At 42.7% G+C, this 23,507-nt stretch overlaps 1 protein-coding gene across 1 annotated transcript in view; it reads right to left on the reverse strand.

The window, feature by feature from the left end:
• TAF4B (TATA-box binding protein associated factor 4b) overlaps nucleotides 1-23,507 on the reverse strand; it is a 76,109-nt gene that overhangs the window by 41,290 nt on the left and 11,312 nt on the right. Inside the window, exons 2-7 of the mRNA XM_018554663.1 lie at nucleotides 19,744-19,880; nucleotides 18,258-18,971; nucleotides 10,439-10,564; nucleotides 9,544-9,633; nucleotides 8,084-8,335; nucleotides 3,394-3,526 (exon numbers count right to left, since the gene is read on the reverse strand). Coding sequence (XP_018410165.1) covers nucleotides 3,394-3,526; nucleotides 8,084-8,335; nucleotides 9,544-9,633; nucleotides 10,439-10,564; nucleotides 18,258-18,971; nucleotides 19,744-19,880 — 1,452 coding nt within the window. The remainder of the gene's footprint in view (nucleotides 1-3,393; nucleotides 3,527-8,083; nucleotides 8,336-9,543; nucleotides 9,634-10,438; nucleotides 10,565-18,257; nucleotides 18,972-19,743; nucleotides 19,881-23,507) is intronic.

Below are 23,507 nucleotides of genomic sequence, written 5' to 3' on the forward strand. Positions count from 1 at the left end.
GGGGTGGGGGGTGGGAGAGGAGCGAGCGGCGGCTGGCTGCAATTCAGGATGGCAGAACGGGAAGTATACCGGAGCCGCTGTCATCCTGTCAGTTTCCGGATGACAGCAGCTCTTTGCGTGGCCAAACAGGGGACCGATAAATATCATTGACCTTGGTGCTAAAGCCTGATGAAGGGACCCTGTGCGCTCCCGAAAGCGCTTGTTTGGGCATATGACAAAAAAAACTTTAATAAATTAAGCTTTTGCTATCTTAAAAGGACTGGTATGCTGGTGACATTTCTACAATTTTGCTGACATTCGCGGCGCCATCCGCAGTCACTGCGAGGAGCCCCCACTACAAGGGACATATCGGTAAGGAGTGTGACAAGGATAGTACTTAGTATTGTGTCCCGAGTTAATTACAAAATAATATGTGTCCCCAGTTATGAAGAGGCTGTGATTTACATCACTTCCTGTTCATTCATATATTTATGAATGGGGACTAGCACTCACTACAGAGGCTCCTCCCCATTCATAAACTGGTGATAGTAAAATATTTTTACTATCATCAGTTTCTGAATGAATGGGAAGCCTTTGTACTGAGTGCTGGGGCTGAAGAAGAAGAAATTGAGGATTCTGTGTCCTCAATTTCTTTTTCTATTTCAAAAGGGAAATGTCAGGGGTCTGTTTAGACCCCAGATATTTCATCGTAGCCCCCCCAACATTAAAAAATAAAAATAGTAAAAAAAAAAAAAAAAAAAAACTAATTAAAAAAAGCACAACCCCTCCCTTCCCCCACACACTTTACACGTGCACCATATTGTGGTGTACGCCATGCACATGCGCTGCAGTGCGTTGTTAGAACGCATCGCAGTGCATTTTATTTATTTTCTTTTAGCAAAAACATTTTAACTGCGGCAGTGCATGGCAAAGCTTTGTGTAGCATTGCCATGCGTTGTGATAGTGTTGCAATTAAATATACGCCTGTATCATTTGATCACAACACAAACTCATTTGATCACAACACAAACACAGCGTAAAAACAATTTAACATAAGCCGCTTACAGTTTTGCTTACCTTCAATTTTTGACCTTTTCGCAAAAAGGCGCAATTTCAAATTTGCAAATATATTTGTTATTTAATTAACTCAATACAGTTTTATCTTTTAGATTTAGTCGGAAAATATTTTTTTTGTGCACTGATACCGATTTTAGGGCTTTATCAATTGAATTGTGTATTTTTATCAGTTTAATATTAATTTGAGAAACATTTGCACAATTATTGAAGGGCCTACAAATTTAGTAGCACCATCTTTTTATTCTACAGGGCCTTTGCTTTTAGAAAATATATGGTTTGGGAGGTCTTTTACAAACGCTGGCAACGCAGCAGTTGAAAATCAAATCAATGGGAAAAATTGCAAAAATGGCGTGGCCAGCTGAGTTGCAAAATGTTCGAGGGCTTGGCAGCAAAAGGGTTAAAGGGCACTTTTACCCAGACTAAACAATGTTTTCTACATATTCTTAAAACCAAAAATACATTTAAAATCAGCCCTTGTAGCTTTAAGTACTGTGGAGTAAATGATCCTCAATGATCACAGCAGAGACGCTAAAGTCTAAAGTTTTAATCCTTTTTTTTTATATTATTTAAAAAAAGTCCCCCCGCCCCCCTCATGAGTTCAGCGATTATCCTGGCAGATAAGGAGCTGAGGGACAGATTAGTTAAAGGGTTCGCCCAATCTAGGGGGACAAAAAATGAAAAAATACCCAGAACACGGATTCCTTCAAGTAGAAAGACAGCGCAAAGGGTATTGGAGGTAGGGAAGAGCTTTTAAGGGCCTGTTCACACAACGTCCGTTTTCTGTGCTGACCTGATCCGTACGCTCCTGCACTAAAAATGCATCCCAATGTATCCCTGTGTGTTTTATGGACTACAGATCTCAAGCGCGCAGTCCGTTCAGGTTACGGCAGAAAAAATACTGCATGTCACATTTTGTACGGTCAGGAAACGGTCCGGAAATGCAAAACGCGTCAAAAACGCACTGCACTGCAGCTAACATACTGACAGCCCCACTCCAGCAAAAAAAAAAAAAAAAGTTTATTTTTTTAACTGGAACGCATCAAAAACGCATGGCACCGCGTCTGCAGATCTGCATCTGATCCGGACCTGAAACTCATGTGTACAGGCCCTAAACCATAGCGCTTACTGTTCCTTGAAGGGACAGGAGGAGGAAGAGGAGCAGTTACTCAATCTGAGCTGCCATAAAGGAGAAGGTACAAACAAACTCACGGAGCCACTATAAACAACATGTACTACCCACAGTGTGCTTGTATAAAATTAAAATTTAGTTTCTAAAAAAAAAAAAAAAGCAATTTGGATTTTATACACAAAGTAGGCCACTAAGAATCCACTAACTGGGTTGGGGTTTCACATTACCAAGCACAAAGTTGTCTCAAAACGTGTCTTCTCAGCACATAATCCTGCACAATCAGAAGCTATGAGTCTGCATACTAGTGGCTTGCAAAAGTATTTTTCCATGACCTCTTAGGGAAGCTCCCTGGTTTTCATGGTGCCGCTTGCTTGGTGGTGTTGCAGACTCATGGGCCTTTCAGAACAGGTGTATATATACGGAGATCATGTGACACTTACTGTAGACTGCACACAGGTGGCCTTTATTTAACAAATTATGTGACTTCTGAAGGTAAATGATTGCACCAGATCTTGTGTAGTAGAGGATTCATAGCAAAGTTATTTCTTGATTTTACTTCCATTTTGGACTATTTTGTGTGTTTGTCCATTACATGTAATCCAAATGAAAATGTATTTTAGTTCCAGGTGGTAATGCAAAAAAATAGAAAAAAATGCCCAAGTGGGTGAATACATTTGCAAGCCACTGTATGCAGCAATCAGTCTAATGTAAATAACAATTTTTTTTTTTTTTTAGAGATTATATTATCCATCTGCTACTTCAAGGCTGCAGAAAATATTGAATTCTGTTAAATGAGAATAGTTAATACCTGTAATGATTTTATTCATTATATGAATTCCTTTTATTTAATTTATGTTCCTATATATACATTTTCTCCAAATAGACGCAGCCCAAGCTGTCCAATAAGATTGACAGTTACAGTAGTTGAGGAAAACTAGAACTAGAACAACTTTCATGTAAGTGGTATAAACAACTTTTTTTTTTTTTTTAACAAAAAGAACCAAACTTGTGCTACAACTGCATAATGAAATATTACTTGGATCAGGACTCGGGAGAGGCTTGGATAAAACAATAAATGCTGTGTTATTACCAGTGATGGACTGCAGAATGTCATTTATACACGACCACAGTTCTACTTCAATTTGTATGAGTACTTAAAAACACACTCAGCTCAGGACCTCAGGAAACCGTTTAAACATGTAACATACCTGGTGCCAGGTGCCCTGCTTGGATAAGTGTATTCAGGGAGATTTGCTTCTCTCCAGGTTTAAGGGTCACTGTCGCACGGGAGGGCAGCGCGGTCACATGCTTCACTACACCGCCGGCTGGCTGCTGAACTACCTGCAACAGTAACATCAACGTTAGAAGGCAAAAACAGGTCCCCATTCCAAACAGTCCATCAACCTGCTTAATCAAGCAAGACTGCCGAGAGCCATGTGCGTCTAGCCTTCAGTTTACACACATCACACTCTGGAAACCTCAAGCATACACTTGTCTGGATATGACAACAAGAAATCTCACCAGTTGTTTACAGTAATATCTAACAACGTACACTTGTCCAGATGGCCTTAATCCCTTGAGACACACAGGCCTATCATACCGCTAGTCATGGAGGTTTCAAAATTCATCATTAATGCAGTTTACTCAAATGTCATAGAATAAAATCTGCAAGATTTTCTGTGCAGTTTTATTTCATGTAGAATTAAGTCACACATAACAAATGTTATATAAAATGTTCTAAAATCATAGAGGGCTGGGTGCAAATCCTGCTGAGCTAATCTGTCTAATAAGAAACATTTACTACATTAAGACCTCTGTATGAACTACAAAAATGCATACCTTTCTAGAAATTGATTTTTAATACAAAATCCTGCATTTTCCATGATTACACTGAAATATACAAGTGTCAGTGTCGGCTACCAGCAGCAACCCCCTCCCACTAGTTTTAAAATGACAATCACAAATTAGATGCACACTGTTGAGTTTAAATTGGGATATGAAAGACTATGCAGCTATTGTGTGCCTACATATATCAATGGATTTAAACTAAATACACATTTTCCAGTTCTAAAGGTGCCCAGACACAGAGGTAATCAGCCGTAAAGGCATGTTCCGCATAGCGCCCAGCAGACATAAGGCTCACATGAAACCGAAATCGCTCACAGTTTGCGAGCTAGGGGTTGATTCATCTTAAGGATCCCCTAGACCCGTGGTTCTCAACTGGTAGGTCGTGACCCAAAAGTGGGTTGCACCGTCCTTAGTCCATAGAGCTGGCTCTACTGCCCCATTCAGCAGGGAGACAGAGATGGGACCTTGCAGCGTGCAAGAGTCTCCTCTGTTTTATGAAACAGTTCCCTCGAGGTAATAAATCGGGAGCTGCAGCTCCTGGTAAGTTAAAGTTCCGGCCTTCATTGTCGTCCCCAGTGCAGAGGAGAAATTTCAATGATTGCAGCCTGCCCGGAGACCGTGGAGGCTGAGAGAGGCAGGCAGGTGGGGAGAGGTATGCAATTTTTGGATAATAATGTGTGGTGATCAGATAAAAACATATGTCCATGCAGCTAGCTCTTCTCCTGTCAGTGCAGAAGCTGGGGGAGGGAGAGGTTGCGTGAGCATTAGCAGGGGCTCCGCTGCTCATTTTCTATACAGCCGCCCTGATCATGTGTAGCAGCCTGTGTGGTCCTCCGCGGAGCACTACCCGCCGTACTTTTCGGGGTCCCCTGCTCTTCCACTGTCAGTACTGAATAAGGGGGGTTAGCGGGTGCATTAACAGGGTCTCTGCTGCTCATTTTCTATAGAGCTGCCTGGCTACTGGGGGACATGGGACGACAGCAAATTCATTCAGGATAGAGAGAACATTTTAAAAAGTGATCAAAAAATTAAAACCAATCCTGCCTGTGAATAAACATGCACGTGCGGCATGCATGTGTACTTATTTTGGGTCGCAACTTGATGACCGAGAACAAATGTGGGTCCCGAGGTTACACAGGTTGAGAACTACTACCCTAGACCAAGGGTAGGCAAACTCTGGTCCTCCAGCTGTGGTCAAACTTCAAATCCCATCAAACATCTGCCCTTGAAGTCATGTCTGTGGCTGTCAAGAGTCTTGCAATGCTTCATGGAACTTGTAGTTGCACCACAGCTGGAAGGTCGGAGTTTACCTACCCCTGCCCTATACACTTCTCACTAATGAATAGCAGTGATCAGTGACTAAACTACTGATCGCATTCTCCTCCAGATTTCATATTGCCAACCTCCAGATCTTTAGCGCAAGTTGTTTTACAGTTTTGCATTCTTTCAATTAACAATGTTTCACATAAGCGCCCAATTTAAAAAAATTTTTTACAAATCTGTTTTTATTAACTCAATATGGTTTTATCTGTTAGATTTATTAGGAATTATGTTGTGTGTGCACGCCAATAATGATTGTAGTGTATTTTTATAGAAAATATTCTTTTAATAAACATTTTGCGCAACCATCGCAAGGTGTACAAAATCAGTAGCACCATAACTGTCAAAGCTGTCAGTAAGAAAAATTGTGAAACATTATAAAAAAGTGAATAGCAAAAACAAAAAATCGGGATTCAACTTTGAGAAAAGGTTAAAGCGGAAGCAAAAGGGTTAAACCTCAACAGGATTAACTAAGTATTTGTTTTTATCCCTATGGAAAGTGAACGTGGGATTTAGGAAAATACGGCCAGTGATGTGCTGGCACCATCATCTTGGGTGGGGAACCGGACGACAACAGTAATGAGAACTAATATGATCAATACCAACCCTCTAAGACAGTAATTGGTTGGACATATGGGCAGATGGGCTGATCTCAGCTAATAAAAAATCCCTGCTTACCAGGAAAAGAGAGATGGGTCCTTTTATCCAGATAGAACGAGCAAAGATACTTTTAAAAGATAAAGAAAAAGCAATAAAGAGCTTACAACAGCCGGTATGCACAGGTACTGTTACATGGGAAAGCACTTAGTGACTAACGCCAATCTTGGCCATGAGTTGCTTGGCGTTAAATATATACACCAATCAGCCATAACATTATGCCCACTGAGAGGTAAAGTGAAAAACATTGATCTCATTACAATAGCACCTGGAAGTGGGTGGGATGACTCCCAAACTAAAGCTCTTGTGGGATGTTCCTGGTCTGCAGTGGTCAGGATCTACCAAAAGTGGTCAAAGGAAGGAAACCAGTGAACCGGCAACAGGATCATAGGTGGCCAAGGCTCAATGATGCACATGGGTAACAAAAGCTAGCCCCTGTAGTCCGGTCCAATAGAAGAGATTTCTGAAAAAGTTAATGCTGGTTCCCATAGAAATGTGTGGTTGGATGGCTTATTACGCATGTGTCACTTACCTGAGGAAGAGATGGCATCAGGCTGCACTATGGAAAGAAAGCAAGCGGGCAGAGGCAGGGTGATGCTTTTTGCAATGTTTTGCTGATAAACCTAGGTTCCTGCCATTTATGTGGGTTATTTTGACATGTACCACCTACCTAAACATTGTTGCCGACCATGTACACACCTTCATTCAAACATACCCCGATGACAGTGACCTCTTCCAGCAACCTAATTAGCCCTGCCACACTGCAAAATGGTTCAAGAATGGTTTGAGGAACACAACGAGATTGAGGTGTTGACCTCCAAATTCTCTAGATGTCAATCCAATAGAGCATCTGTGGGATGTGCTGGAAAAACAAGTCTGATCCATGGAGGCACCACCTCGCAACTTACAGGACTTTCATAGGTCTTGTAGAGAATGGAATGGAGTCCATGCCTCAACATATTAGGACTGTTTTGGCAGCAGAAGGACCTACTCAACATTAGGTGGGTGATCATAATGTTATGGCTGAGCGGTATGCTAAAAATATTGGCACCCCTGCATTTCTGTCAGATAATGCACCAAAATTGCAATTGCAAAATTGTTGCAATTACAAATGTTTACGCATTCTCATGTTTATTTATTTTGTTTGTATTGGTATGACAAAAAAAAAGGGGAGAAAAAGAAAGCCAAACCTGAGACATTTTATGCAAAACTGCAAAAATTGACTGGACAAAATTGACACCTTCTCCAAATTGCAAGAAATAATTTCATTCACACACACACACATCCATTGGCAGCACATATAGGAAGCTGCACATTTTTAACAAAGCATTGTACTGTCAAATCCAGTGTTTTCATGTTTAGGCTGTAATGTAGCTAAGCACTGAAGGTTAACAAAATTAGGAGGCAATGAGGTGTGGAGTTTGCCAAAGGAATTTCTCACAGTGAAACTAAACTGCAGGGATGCAAAGGTAAGCAAAACTAACAGGGTTATACACAAAAGAGTGAAGAGTTTGGAGAAGGTCGGAGAAATTAACAATCTAGGACAAAATAGCTGATTTCAAAAAATTCTACCTGTCAGCTCACTTTCCAGTTCAGCTATGTTGTCCTAGATGGTTCACTTCTCCTGCCTTCTCCAAACTCTTCACACTTTTGCGAATAACCCTGCAAATGAATGTGTTTTGACAGATGTTTTCTTGAAGGCTTAGACCACAGGAAAAAAACAAAAAATTAGACAGTTATTCAAGTATTAAAAATGATCTGTCATGAAATAAGTACCCTGTGCTACCATTCACAACCCCCTTCGGAAAAAACTATCTACCTGGGAAGACAATGTTTGATCATTACTACTTAGTGAGCTGCTGACTGAAGTATGCAGTTAGTGAAATTGGAAATTCAGACTCCAACACTCATTCTAGAACAGCAACCTCCTAATATGTGAAAACAGGGGGAACTAGCATTTTCAGCAGAGGGTTGGGGTGAACAGCACACATTTCTCATGGCAGGAAAAATAAAAACTGATATCGATGTTTTTTCCCCAAAGTAAACACATGGACACTAAACAAATTCTCTTACCAACTGCTTAAAGTTCATAGCTTTTAAGCTGTTGAGTTGCTGCGGCACAGCTATTGTAGCCTGCGGAACTTTGGCATTGCTAATTATTGTAGTACTAGCTGGTTTTATTGTCTGTATAGGTGTTGTAGGTGTAATCTTAACAAAGGAGAGTGAGTTGGTGGCAGTGACAGGTGGCGTTGAGTTCTGTGGACCACATTGTAAGATAAACTCCTGGGAGTTTGGCATCATCCGGCGCAGTGAGGGTAAACTTTTCTGTAAAGAAAAAAGAATAAATTGTGATAACATTCTATCTATTGTCATCCATTAGCTCAATGATCTAGAAATACTAAAAGGTCCCCAAAGACAGCTTTAATTCTAGCTGTGGGTGGACCTGCAAGCACCAATGGGGGTGAGCCAGATGGAAAATTATCAGCTGAATAGTAACTGCATCCTAACTGTTTGGGTATTCAAGCAGCCATGGGTGCGCATCTGCAGGATTACAATAGCCAGCAGGAGATTCCTCCATCCATCAAAGCCCTGTATAGACTTTCTAAAATCTCCCCATTTTCTGCTATGTCCAACAATCCAAAATGGCAAATAAACTTATGAATTCAATAGTAATTTGTTATTTTAAGTCAAGATTTTCAGTTGGGAGATGTTACTGTAATATATAGTTGCTTACATCGGCATTACTAAATTTGGTTCACTATAATATTAAGCACAGAGAAAATGTGAATTTATTTGCTGCATACACACATGCATAATAGAAACATTATATTTAACTAGGTTCAAAACCTAAAATGTGTGTAAATGACCAACAAGTCAATCGTGCTACAAGTTACCAGCAAAGACTTATGGGATACTTGGGTATCATGAACACTACAGTCTGTCATTCAATTCAAGTAATTTTACACACAATGGATTTCATGCTTTGCTCTGGTGGTGGCTGTTAGTCACAGTTTATTCAGTGAACACTGACATATGTAAGCTCTATATATGTATCAGTATAATACCAATGCAATACTATATATCTTTTTTTCTAGTTCAGATTTCCACTAGAAAAGTTACAAAAGGTTCTTCAGAATGCAGCTCTTATCACATGTCACCACTTATGGTAAATACTATGGCATCTGAGAAAGTCAACTGGTATATAAAACTTTAGATAGACCTAACTCTAAACTAAACTGCTGTTCACATTGTTTGCAACCATACCAGCAACATATGGCTTAAACTAATCAAAAGCATGCAAGTACTGGTGAAATTACCAGCCACATTCACACTTTCAAAGTGCATTAGCCATGCGTGTAAATGCGCATCTCACATTCATTTTGAACAGGCAGCCAATGCACACAGCATGGCCATAACCACACCTGATCCTTTCAGTAGTGTGTTGCTTTGACTTTGAATGGCATGCCAGCACACTTATGTGCTAAACTATGGTAGTAGCATATTGTATAGAGAATAACAGTCCAGTCAAATACCTTTAGGAATGGCACCAGATATGGCTGTGGTGATGACTTCAGTTCTTTGTAGAGTTTTGTAGTAAATTCTTCCGCTTCAAGTTTTGAATCCTAACAACGCAGACGAAGTTTCAGAGAACAAAGTCAAATTTCAAAAAAACACATTTTTAAAAAAATACACAAATTCACACTTGTCTTCTGGTATACAGTAATGCATTATCTACGGGCAATTACCGAATGCTAGCTGCAGTGCCTGTGCCCTATTTTACCGCTCATCAGTTTAGTGTTATCAGTGATTGATGGCCCTAGACTTATTGCTCTCACTGCGACGTTTGCGGCGATATATAACATGTGCGGCGTAATGGGCGCAATCGTATTTTTTGCACGTATGCGCCCCCATACAACCGGCCCGTCACAGGCTCCATAGCGCAGCCTGCATTTCATAACTGGGCCACAAACCCAGGTCACACTATGCAGTATCACCACAAAGTAGAACGGATCTAGATACCTGCTCTCAGTTGAAAATGGATCCCCAAGTAACTTTCTCTCTGTATCAACGATGACAAGCAAACTTTCAAGGTGGGTTTAAAACTAATTGCTGGCTGTAAGAAACCAAGTATTGACTATTTTATTTCAGGCTTTCTGCATGCGAGAGGTAGCAAAGAGGCTGCAATAGGTATTCCAGCATCACAATTTAGGTACATTCCAGGATAAAACAGATTACCAATAAAAAGCACCGAGATGGACAGGTGAAGTAAATCAATCACTGCACGAAAAACTGAAGTATTGAGCAGATATGCTATGCTCTGTCTCCCAAAGCATTATTTTCAGTTTTGACGAGTGGACCTTTTGCAAGTAGGCATTTAATATGCCTACAGGATAATCTATAAAAAAAGGCATGGAAGGAAATACTTACAAGTAAATTCTTCACCAGATTTTTCACATTCTGGCCCATGGTCGGTGATTGTGGTCCACTGGATGCCAGTTTTATAAGTGTTGCAAGAAAATTCTTGCATTTCTTTACATTATCCATTGCTTCCTGCTGTGAACAATAAAAGTGGTTAAAAGCCGAATAGCAACAGCTTCATACTGGTAAATAAAGCAGACCTACCACTTCAAAATTTACAAAATATGAAAGCCATGTGTAAACCTACTAAAAAAATTTGCAGTTCTGCCTAACCATTCTTGTGATCTAGGCAACAGCACAGTGAAGGTCAACCCTGTGTGTTCCCCACCTGTAAGCATGTTCGCAGTGCAAGACTGACAGCACTGTCATAAAGGCGACTGCAGGAACACATTCCTTTTTTTTTTAACCATAAAATCTATTTCTTGTAGACCATTAAGGAACATTAATTCAGAAACTGTTCGATTATACGATCACCTACAGGTTTAGGGCACCAAACAGAAAAATTGTAAGCCAGCCACCATATAACCCGCTCTTCTTCGAAGCATGCCTCAGATTTGAGAAAAAGCAGTGCCAAGGCAAAACAAAAACAGTGATGGGTGTGGCCCAAGGCCCTAAATGGACTCCAAGAAATCCATTTTACAGCAAGTACAGAAACCTTATTTTCTTTCTCATCCATTGAGTGAAAGACATTCAGAAACAAGTTTAGACAGTCACAAGAAGTCCAACTGTGGTGTGGGCAACAGCCACTGACAGATCCAGGTAAGGACTAGGAACCATCTGGAACTCCGGACTACCTGAGGTACCAATGCCAGAATCTGAACAACATGAGCTAAAGCCTCCTGCAATACAGAGGACGCTACATATGATCAAAGGAAGGCCACAGAGGATGATGTATCTGATGCTCAAGACCAGGACAGAAGATATTACAGACAAGGGAAAAGACTGCCAGAAAGAACACCAAGTTTGAACCATCCAGAGGCTGTGAAACCAAAAGCCCACTAAAATAGGTGATGTGGTCAAAGCCCTGGAGAAATCTCCATGAGAACAAGTCACCCAGAGGGAAACCAGCTGGTCTACATATGAGGGTCCAAGCCTTACACTCCAAACCCTTAGGATTCAAGGATGAAAGGTTCCATAATTAGAATGAGGCAATCAATCTCGCAAACAAGATAGCTAAACAATTTGAAAATCATCACAGCTTAATATCCCATAAGAATAGCCAAATGACCTCAGAGAGAACTCAAGGGGACCAACCGTAAAGTCATCCTGATAAAAAAAAAAAAAAAGGGAAGTACAAAGGAGGTAGCCCTACAAGGTAGGCAAGGATGATGGTATACCACAACCCCAGCCTGATAGAAGAGGACACCAGAAACAAGAGGATGGACAAATTAACACGTGGACGTGTCAAACAGGTCTGAAAGGGGAATGCTGCAGAACCTGCCTAACCTTGCACACAGACCTGGTTCTTAAAATCCCCTGGCCTGCCTCAGGGCAGCAAAGCATCCACAAGTGAGGAACAGAAACCTTAGCCACACTGCTAGGAACAATCACCCGAGCCATGCTGCCTAGAGCAACCAGGGGTACTGACAGCAGGATTCCAATGTGTTCTGCCTTGACAGTCCAGGAAAGCCCAGAGCCCTCCAGCAATGAATTTTGGCTGCCATGCAGGAGATGGGGAGCACCCAAGTGTGGAAAGCAAAAACCAATTCACTGTCCCTAGGGAAGACGATGCAATCAAGAGCAGAACTCTTAACATTGCACAGACAACTTCCTGTCACAGGGAGGGCCCCCAAACACTTATTTGCGACAGTTAGTTACCAAAGATAGAAACTTATGAGGTCGTATCCAGTCAATGCAAAGTTCCAAAAAGCTGACCCTCTTCAGGGAACGGTGTTCTATGAGTTTTCAAATGGGGATGTCAGAAAAAAGGCACAGGGGTGGACATAAGGTCCTGTGCTTTGAGAGCAGGTGCCTCCAAAGGACAGCGAGGGTCCAGGTCCTCATTAGGGAAGGGAGCAGTAGAACTAGTCCCAGCCAACCTTTAGGTTAGGGGGTCCCTCTGAAGAGGTGGATGTTGAAAGGTACCAAGTAGGAGTTTAACAGTATTAAAGATATAGGATTCTCCAGAATCAAGTGCAGGTTCGAATGTGGTACAACTCCAGAAGCCAAGCTCCCACCTGAAAAGGCACAATGGGTCCCAGAGCATCCAAATGCCAGGAAGGTAAACTACCAAAAGACCTGTTTGGTGTTTGAAACCTCCTCTGCAGATCCTCTGCGTTGAGGCAGGAGCACACTCTGGCCACCCGTGGCGTTTCTAACGACCGTGTCAAGAGCAAAAAAGATGTCCCTTGAAGGCTGCAGACATTTGTTTCAGCCACTATTAAATGGTGGAGGGAATCTACCCATTCTGACATCGTTTGATGGATTAAAGTTACCCCCAACATGGCAAGGGCCACAATGGTCAAATCAAACTGGGATTTAGGAAGCACCTTAACTATGGAAGTGGAATCACAAAAGGGTAGAATGCCCTCAAGCAACCTAGTGGTCTTTCTGTTAAGGAGGGGTTGTTAAATCCACAGTGGAAAAAGACCACCAATTAAAAAAAAAAAAAAACTAAAAAAAGGGAAAAGCTCCAAAAACACTCACATGGAGCCGAGGACCCTTCAGGAATTGTCACCCATAGCAGCGAGACAGCGCCTTGTCCATGTAGTGGTAATGCAACTAGACCCAGTGAGGCAAGCCACTGGAAAAAGACCAGACAGGAGAAGTACACAATGTTCTGCAGGTACAGCAGCACAACAACGGTATTTCCTCCAGGCAGAATAGTACAAAAGAGCAGCACACACCCTTGTCGCTGCACCCAGAAGACGTGCTCAATCCCAAAGCCTTAACACTAATTGCAGTAAAACCGGAGATTTCAAAAGTTGCAGACAGTGAGAAAGCTCCAGTGCTTTAACCCGGACAACCTTACTCACAAGGGGAGTCTTCAGAGACAGGGTCACACCTGGGGCTGTGCCACAGATCTAGACCTGGAAAGAGCTCCACGGTTGACACAGTAAGCTGCTGTGGAAAGAGAAAGCCCAGTGCCTAACCTCCTAGGACAATAACAAAAAAACTGAGAGATGCTGAGTAGAAGAGGGACAGACTTACAATTTTTCTATTTGCCTAAACCTCCTGTAAGTGGCAGTGAAACCAGACTGTTTCTGAATTCATGTGCCCCTTAAAGGAGAACTATGGAGTCAGTGTTTTTCCCCATAGTTCTCCTTGGGGTAACGGGAGGGCACCAACTAGCGTCCTCCCGTTACCCTAAGCTCAGTATACCGCGAGCTGCAGCTCGCGGTATACTGAGACGCCGCACCTGGAGCGGATCCCGACTTAGATGACGGGATCCGCCCAGCTGCGTGAGTGACAGCTGGCTCTGCCTATCTAGAGGCAGAGCCAGCTGTGCCCGCCCCCTCCCCCGTCCGTTCAGTCAGCGCTGGCAGATCGGAGCGGGGAGAGGGGAATCCAGCCCCTGTCACGGCAGAGAGCCGTAACAGGATCGAGAGGTGAGGGAACGCGGTACGTGTTCTCTCACCTCCCGATCTACTGAGCCCACCTGTGACAGTCTCATTGTCACAGGTCGGCTTAGAACTATGAGGTGAGTGGAAATCACTCATGTCATAGTTCTCCTTTAATGGATGAGAAAGAAGATAAATTCAGGTTACTTAAAACATTTAAAAATACTATTAAAGAATACATAATTGGACTCAATATTTATACCTTCCTGGTGTGTGGCTTTAAGATTTAAAGTGATATCATAGCTCAGTCAGCATTTATGTACATCTAAAATCTCATAAATATATACTTATAAGATATTGACTCAAATATAATTTGGGTTTTGGACAAAAAATTACTCACTTTCATGTGCAGAAACCATGTGATCTCACTGATAAAGTCGAGAAAGCTCTTTTTACTTCCCATGAGCTCACCCCTGCTGCAGAAAGCCTCTTACATTGAAGGCTTACTCTGCTCTAAATGACAAAGCAGGGAATAACACTACAGACAGTGACTAATAAACACTAGTACATTACATGCAGAATATCCAGTAATATTCATAACACAACAGATACTTATTAACATACATGTTTTTTCTTTTTTGGGATAAAGGGAAGATAACCCCCGTCAGCGATTGTTTGCCATCTGTCCCATTGGGGAGATTTTCCTTCACTTCCTGTCCAAAAGTCACACCAGGAAGTATGAAGAAATCCCTCCAGAGAGAAATCTCTAGTGGTAAGCAGGGTCACCAGAACAGTGACCCTGTTGGAAGATTTCCCATCTATTCCTGTTCTGAGGGCCACCAAAATTTGTTTTCAATTTCAGTGATAACAGTCATCGGGACAAACGCAGAGAAAGACTCTCCCTAAGTGAGACACAAACAGCAATAAAAACTTGACAGTGCTAATTAATCCAAAACTTTAAAAAAAAAGTTTTGGCTTTAGTAGCACCTTAACCATTGTTAGAGGGCAACTCCACTTTTGTTTAAAATTGATTTACAATCTATACAGTAACTGCTATGCAAGCCATTTTGGAAGTTAGTAGAACCAGCGAGGGTGTTAATTTGTAACAAAGTCCTTAGACCAGGAAGCTGATGTTGGACGGGCGACTGCAACTGGAGATTTGTTGAAATTGACAGGAGCAAGATGGCTAACAGGCTCCTTGTCTGCACCTATGGAATTGTTCCCTCTGTAGCACTAGTGATTGAGCAGCGTTAAGGCCACCGACAGACATCTCACTGCATCTGGCTACAGAGGGCAGATGGGCATACTCTTTAGGGATCCTGCCACTGGCAATTTTAGAATAAACCTCTCCTACTCTAAAAAGACAGTGTTGAAGTGCATGCATCAATATATGCATTGTTGGTTTTCAAAAAACATTCCCTGTGACACTGTTGAACCTTTTGTATCCTCGACTCAGGCTGTACAAAGTGTCTCAACTTCTATTAAAGTAGAGATTACAATCCTGCCCCTCTCAAAGAAAAAACAAAAAACACCATAGCCAATCCCAATTACCCTCCTCCTCATATTGTGCAATACGAGTTGTGGAGTACAAGGTGTGAATAAGGTCTATAATTCTCGCGGGCCAGCTATTCAGAGCCATCAGAATGCTTAGCAATCTAAATACTGCTGAGCCCTGCATAGAAGAGATTGATGGGTGTGTCATAGTTCAGGCCAAGGGAGACTTTAATATACAGTTTTAGACTCAGTTTGAATTTTTAGTGCCTTTGATTAAATAAAAGTTTGTTTAGCACTAATGTTGTAAATAGAAAGTGAATGTTTAAAATACAAAATTATCCGGCACACAAAGAACTATTTGATAACCTTTTTATCCCATAGTTCTCTTTAGGGTCACGACAGGACATATACTAGTGTCCTCCCAAGACCCAAAACTCAGTATAAGGCAGGCAATTGCCTGCTATATGCTGAGCGCTGCAGCCGAAATGGATGCCGACAATACTGTCCAGATCCACTCCGCTGGCTGATTGACAGCGGGCTCTGCCTATCTTGAGGAAGAGCCAGCTATGCCCGCCCCCTCCCCCATCCAATCCTCCAGTCAGTGCTGGAGGATCGGAGAGGGTAGGGGGGAATCCTGTGGGAGCGGTGACTGACGGTCACCACTCTCTGCAGGGAGATGATAGGGGAGTGAGCGGCAGTATGTTTTCAGTCACTTCCCAATCAATAGTTTCAGTTTCAATGTCGCACGTCGGCTCCTATAGGGATGAGTGTAATTCACTCACCCCATAGTTCTCCTTTAATTCTTAATTATCACTATGATTACTGCACAAGGTGTTCAATTTTATTTCCAAATCGTCTCCTTAAAACGATCGAGGAGACTTGATTTTCTCTATTTGTACAAATCCCTTCAACAACCCTAAAATATACAGTAGATTAGCCGCCTCAACCAAAACAGGGTGTGTTGGGGATATGATTATGAACTGTAGTCTGTAAGCTACTTTGGGAGCAGGGACTGGTGTAGATATCTCCATAAAGAGTTTTGCTGCCACTTGGCAAATAAAAAAATAAATCTAAAGGGACTCAACGTATCAGAGAGTGAGAGCTCTTCCCAGACTGCCACTGTCCATTTATGATGTGGCCATACAATCAGATTACCTTTTAACAGTAATATAATGTATAGATACCATCATCTTAGATTAAAAAAAAACAAAAAACTGCAGGATAAAATGTTTCCAAAGAGACCGTAGAGGTGTAATAAAGTAACCTAGGGCACCTAGTCTGTACATAGCTTTGGATTTGTTCTTATGTCCAGCAGGTAACTGGCAGTGCCAGGAGCCAACTTGTCCCTCCCACACCTTCCTAATGACCAACAATGTCACCCATCATTGACACAGAACAGGGGTAGGCAACCTTGGAGCTGCAGCTGTTGTGGTACTACAAGTCCCATGAGATCTTGCAAGACTGACAGTAACAGGCATGACTCCCAATGGCAGAGGCATGATCGGACTTGTAGTTTACAAGTTGCCTACCCCTAAAATAGGCCAATAAGTAGGAGAGAAGTGGGTGGCCAGCTCCCAACAATTAGTATTTTAAAGATACTATGTAGGTGCTATGTGTCTTCATCATAGCACTGCAGCCTGTGTAGTACGATTACAGAATTGACAGGCTAAGAGAATAAGGCCGTTTATAAATAATAAAACAGAAACATATAATCATTACAATTGAGTGAAATCTGTTATAGCTTACAAATTATCAAAGTTTAACCCCTTCATGACTGAGGCCTTTTTTTCATTTTTTGTACCCATGTTATATTCCACATTTTAGCCCTGAAAATTACTATTATTGTATTTACAACATTAAAGTAAACTTGTGAAATATTGCCGACCTCCTCAGAAACATATATGTGTCTGATATACTAAAATTCCTGTCTTCAGTATCTTCCAATTTACTAACATGGAATAGAGAATGCACACTAGGAAATTCAGAGTAAAGTCAAAAGTCCTTCTCTGCATACATGTTCTAGGTCAGTGATTCAAAGAACTGAAGCTAGAGCCAGGCAACTAACATTTTCATAAATTAGAGGTCAGCAATGGCATTCTCCATGCTTCCTTTAGAACAGATTTCCATTGAAGTGAAACTAAACTCCGGAATTAAATCTTAAAAAATCATTCAAATACCTTAACTAATAATAAAAATGCATCTCATCACTCGGCTGTAGATCCTCCAATCTTTTCTGAATTGGTGGTGACAATGTCCTTCCTTCTGGTGGGTGGCTACCTTTGTTCCCTATGGTCCCTGTGTGTGTTGTAAAGTAGCCACTGCTCCCCTGATGGACTACAATTGTAATACAAATTAGTAAACTAAACGTGAGATTGTAGTCCATCACAGCAGTGAGCTTGGATCGGTGGCTACTTGACAACACACACAGGGAGAAACAGCTAACCTAGCATTCCCTGCTAGCATCCTACAGGCTACAATGGGGAATTTATCTACCATCTACTGAAAAGGTTCACATAAGTATGTCCTAATGTTTGATCAATCAGTCCAAACAATCTTGTATGGCCAATGTAAGTTATCCAATATACTCAAGAGTGGAAATTAAATTATGACTACTGATACATTTAGCATTTAAAGTATGGCAACCTTATTGTGAAGTGGAGAAATGTCCACAGCATCCACTCAGATCAAAGCCTTAATTTTCAAACTTGGGGGAGAGAATGTAAAATCAGAAATGTTGCTATAGACATCAAATGCACATTTTCTTTCTCTAGTTAGGCACTTGATTCACACCTCCATTAAATAAATGCAAAAGAGATGAAAATATTACGACTTACTGAGTGGTTAGGAAGTTGCGTGCTTTGCAGTTTACTCGAAGGTTCTGCATTCTTTGGGACAACACTGGAGGTTATTGCTGGGGTGCTTGTTTGCATCTGCTGTGGTGGGTTATTTTCAGTCACCACAGTGTGAACCATAGTAGAAGCTGGGGCTATACAGGATACAATAATCGGGGCAGATGCTACAGTAGTCGAAGTGGTAAAACAGCTATTCTTAGATGCCACCTTGAGAGCAGGACTACTTGCAGTAACTTGCTGACTGTTAGATGGCACAGTAGTCTGTACAATATTGGACTTAACTGGATTAACCATAATGTGTAAAACAGAGCTGGCAGTTGGTGATGATGTAGTAGTAGTAGAAGATACAATCGTAGCTGGGGCCATAATAGAGGTTCCATGGTTTGTCACTGGTGTGACTGTCGGTGAGGAAGTTCTAACAGGAACCATTGTGACAGTGGTAGAATTCACGCTGGCTGCAGATGAAACTCCAGTAGAGGCAGGGACTGTTACTACAGAAGGTAAAGTACGTGAGAGAGTAGTTATGGGAGTGGTCAAGGGAGCAGGGGCTCTAATAATGACCGTTGAGGTTCCCTGGCTGTTAGCTATTGTTTGAGGAGTAGTGCAGATTCTAACTACAGTAGGGACTGGGACAGAAGGACCTGCTTTGGAGACCAAAGAGGAAACTTTGGTAGCATTGCTTGGTGTACCTGCAGTCTGAAATAAAAGAAAGGATTGATGAAATTAAAAGGAAAATGTTTGCAACATTAGAATAAAAACATATGATAAAAACAAATACTTCTTACTCTATGAATGATAGAAAACCAAGGAGATTTGAGTTCTACCCAATACTGAAATTGTGATTGATTTTTATGAAGAACAACAAATGTGTGTTACGGTTGGTCCCCCAGCAACCAGATTGTCATTCACCCATATTACTCTCGAAGAATAAAAGGGAGACCAGACCAGAGGTAGGAAAAATTCCAGCCCCCCCAGCTGTGGTGAAAATACAAACCAAAGTCAGAATCAGAGTCTTGCAATTCCTAATGAGATTTGTAGTTGCACCACAGCTGGAGGGCCAGCGTTTACCCACCCATGCTTTAGACAAACAACTACGTAATGCAAGGGCCTGCCTAATTGGATATAAAATTATTGGGTTGATTATGTAGGCCTTCACATTACATTGTATTGGTAAATCCTAAGAGGACTTGAATAGGTACTACAGCCTGCTTTACAACACACCTCAAAAGGGGTAGTGTAGTTAATCTCTATTATTGAATAATGTAAAGAACCAAACCTGTAAGACTGGAAAATATAGTGCTGCATAAAATAAAGTCACTGCTCAATTTGCTCAGTAGATGGTATAATCAGAGTCAAGAACAACTAGCAGGCATGACCCACCAAACATGAATTCTTTTTGCGCTCAGTTAAATATTTTAATAAAAACACAGGGACGGGGTACTATTGATAAAATCTAATAGCCCATTACCTGTACATTGGCGATATGAACAGTTTGAGCATTTGGTGCACGGGGTTTGGCATTTTGTACTTGTGCCTGAGCTCGGGCCAGAGCCTGCTGCGAGACCAACATAAGTTGGCCATTGCCAGTCCTGACGAGAACAGTACCTGCAGAAAAAAAAATGGATACCAAGTTACAATCTGATAAAAAATAAAAAATAAATCCCAAATTGTGTGTCAAGGAGCAGTGTGAAACAGAATAAATGGCCACCAGCACTCCAAGTTTTCTTCAAAACAAAATTATTTTATTTATCATAGCAGGTCATGTCACCATGCAAGGTAACGCTTCGGAACCTGTCCGGTCCCTTCATCAGGCCCCGAAACGTTGCCACGCATTGTGATATGACCTGCTAGAATGAAAAAAGGACTCAGTTTTGAAGAAAAGTGTGCTGGTGACCATTTAGGCTGTTTTGCAAGGATTTGGCGGCGCCATGCGCAGCCACTTTAGCACATCCCCCAAAATATAGGGGCTTTTAGGTCAGGAGTGCAGTGGGACTCTATTTGAAGGAGCAGAGTGAGGAATGCACAAAAACAAAAAACGAAGACAATAAAACTGAGTAGTTTTATGATGTGACGTTTCGACATCTTGAATGAATTTTTTTTAGTGACTTCAGATGTTAGATTGTGGGTGTTTTTTTTTCCCCAGAAAGCAAAAATTGAACAGCAAGTACACCAATTTCTATATTCAGTGATCTCTTTTCAAACCTTTGAGATCGGTGATTCATTTCAAAATAAAGTAAAATTTACCCAAACATTCCTAACTTCTAACAGGCCTTCCACTGTAAGTATGGACATGCAAGCACAATCAGTCGTAACTTAGGGGTGCACTTTGGCATCTTCACCTTCGGTGCCAGAGGACCTTGTTCTTTGTCAGCTTTTATGTACTTTCCCAGGGTGACCATGCTTACTGTTTAGTGGCAGCAATTTCCCCTTTTCCTGCACGGTCCTGGGTTGGACTACAAGTAGCCCTACCAAAACAGCAGGCTGGCACATTTTGCTGTAGTCACTAGGGGTGCACCGAAATGTCAGCCACCGAAACATAATGGCACATTTGGCAAATTACCTAAAGTGCCATGATGGCCGAAACGGAGGTAAAAAAACATGAGTTGATTACCTGATAACTCTGTTTCCAGGAATCTTCCAGGACAGCAGATTCCCGCCCTTGGTTGGTATCCAGGGGACATCTGTGGTTGGATGACTGAGGGGATACTTTAGTACATTGGGTAGCCTTCGGTCCTAGAGGTTACTGACTTGGGATAGAAGGAGGAGTCTTTATTTAATGTGGTTGATGTGTTTCCTGTTGCAGGCAGCAGAGCCTATCAACCACATTAAATAAAGACTCCTCCTTCTATCCCAAGTCAGTAACCTCTAGGACCGAAGGCTACCCAATGTACTAAAGTATCCCCTCAGTCATCCAACCACAGATGTCCCCTGGATACCAACCAAGGGCAGGAATCTGCTGTCCTGGAAGATTCCTGGAAACAGAGTTATCAGGCAATCAACTCATGTTTTCCCCAGTCATCTTCCAGGACAGCCAATGAGAGGATCAGTGAGGACAAATCTTACCTCTTAGGGTGGGACCACAGCTTGCAGGACCTTCCTGCCAAATGCCTGGTCTTGTTGAGTCATAAGGTCCAGCCTGTAGTGCCTGACGAATGTCTGGAAACTAGACCAAGTGGTTGCTCTGCAGATCTGGTCTGGAGTAGCCCCTGCTCGATCTGCCCATGAAGTAGCCCATGCTCGAGTCGAGTGTGCCGTGAGCGGACCTGGTAACACCAAGCCCTGTGCCTTGTAGTTCTCAGTTATGGCCATTTTAATCCACCTAGCTATCGTGCTCTTAGTGGCCCTGTTCCCCCTAGTGGGACCCCCCAAATACTACAAAGAGTCGGGTCGACTGTCTCCAAGGTTTTGCAACTCTAAGGTACTCCAAGACGCACCTACGTACGTCAATACCCTGCCATTCCCTTTCCCTAGCCGAGCCAGGGTTAGTAGCAAACGAAGGGATGACCACTTCCTGAGTCCTCCGGCCGCAAAATAATTGTATCCACCAGGATGGTGCAGTACGGATCCGCAATGGAGAATGCTTGAATCTCGCTCACTCTCCGAGCAGAAACCAACGCTACCAAGAGGGCTGTCTTTATCGTCAGATGCTGTATTGAACACCCCCCCCAGGGGCTCGAAAGGCTGCTTGAGAAACCCCTGTAATACCACCGAGAGATCCCAATTTGGCACGACCTTACCCTTTGGGGGCTTCATTCTGACTACAGCTCGCATAAACCTTTTTATGAGGGGCTCTTCTGCCAGCCTAATGTCCACTAAATTAGACAGAGCCGAAACCTGCACTTTCAGAGTACTACAGGAAAGCCCTTTATGCAGGCAACCCTGTAGGAAATCTAACACCAACGGTACGGTGTCGGCCATAGGCCTACTTTGGCTGCTGTACCAGCTGGAAAAAAAAACTCTCCACACTTTCAGGTAAATCGCAGACGTTACCGGCTTTCCACTGTGCATCAGCATAGTCACTACCTTTGCGGATAACCCCTTGTTAATCAGCACCTCCCTCTCAGAAGCCATGCAGCTAAATTTAAAGCCTGTACTTGCGGGTGTCTCATCGTACCCTGTACCAGCAAGTCGGCCGTTGGTGGAAGAAGCAGAGGTCCCTCCACACACAGCTCTAGGAGTGTCGTGAACCACGGCCTCTTCTGCCAATATGGCGTGATTAGAATTAAGGTCATTCGTTCGCCCCTGAGTTTCTGAAGCACATTCGGAATTAACCGCAGTGTAGGAAATGTGTAACCTAAATGGAACCTCCAGGGGTGCACCAAAGCGCCACCCCGAGAGCCCCATTGGTCCTGGAGAGGGAAAAAAAATTGTTCCACCTGCCTGTTGGCCGCTGCGAAGAGGTCTACCTCTCGACAGCCCCACAAGCTGGTGATCCAGGCAAACGTTCTCGTGTTCAGAGCCCATTCTGACCTGTGAAGCTCCGTCCTGCTGAGTGAGTCTGCCAGCTCGTTCAGGCTGCCTTTGATATGCCTCGCCGTCAAGGAGAGGAGGTTGCGTTCCGCCCAAGACAGAATATCCGTCGCTAACGCCATCAGGCTGTGCGAACGCGTGCCCCCCTGCCTGTTTATATAAGCCACCGCTACGGCATTGTCCGAGGTCACCGCTACATGGTGTCCTGCTAAAGTATCCCAAAACTGGCAGAGAGCCAGCTCTATCGCCTTTAACTCTCGCCAGTTTGATGACTTGATTCGGCCCGCGTGCTCCCAGGTATCCTGCCAAATGTGCTCCAGGCAGTGGGCGCCCCAACCTCAGGCACTGGCATCTGTCGTGACTACTAGTGGTGTTGGCTGGCACCATTGCCTGCCGACTGAGAGGTTCCGACAGTCAACCCACCACAGCAGGAAATGCTTGATTTCCTCTGTGATGTGGACCACTTAGTCTAAGTCTTCTAGCCGACTTCCCCAGATCCTCAAAAGCCAATTCTGTAATGTCCTTGAATGGAATTGCGCCCAGGTAACCGCTGGGATGGCGGACGTCATAAGACCCACCACTCTCATTACTGACCTGACTGATACTGCAACTTCAGTCTCAGTGTCTCCTCCATCAATAAATACACTTTTTCCCCTGGTAATGCAATGGTCATTTCCTGGGTATTGATCCAATAACCCAAAAACTTTACCGTCTGTGCGGGTACCAGTTGTGACTTCTCCCGTTTCACCAACCAACCCAAAC

The sequence above is a fragment of the Nanorana parkeri genome, unplaced genomic scaffold (genome assembly GCF_000935625.1).
Source record: "Nanorana parkeri isolate BGI_ZX_2015 unplaced genomic scaffold, ASM93562v1 scaffold168, whole genome shotgun sequence".
NCBI classification, from domain to species: Eukaryota; Metazoa; Chordata; class Amphibia; order Anura; family Dicroglossidae; genus Nanorana; species Nanorana parkeri.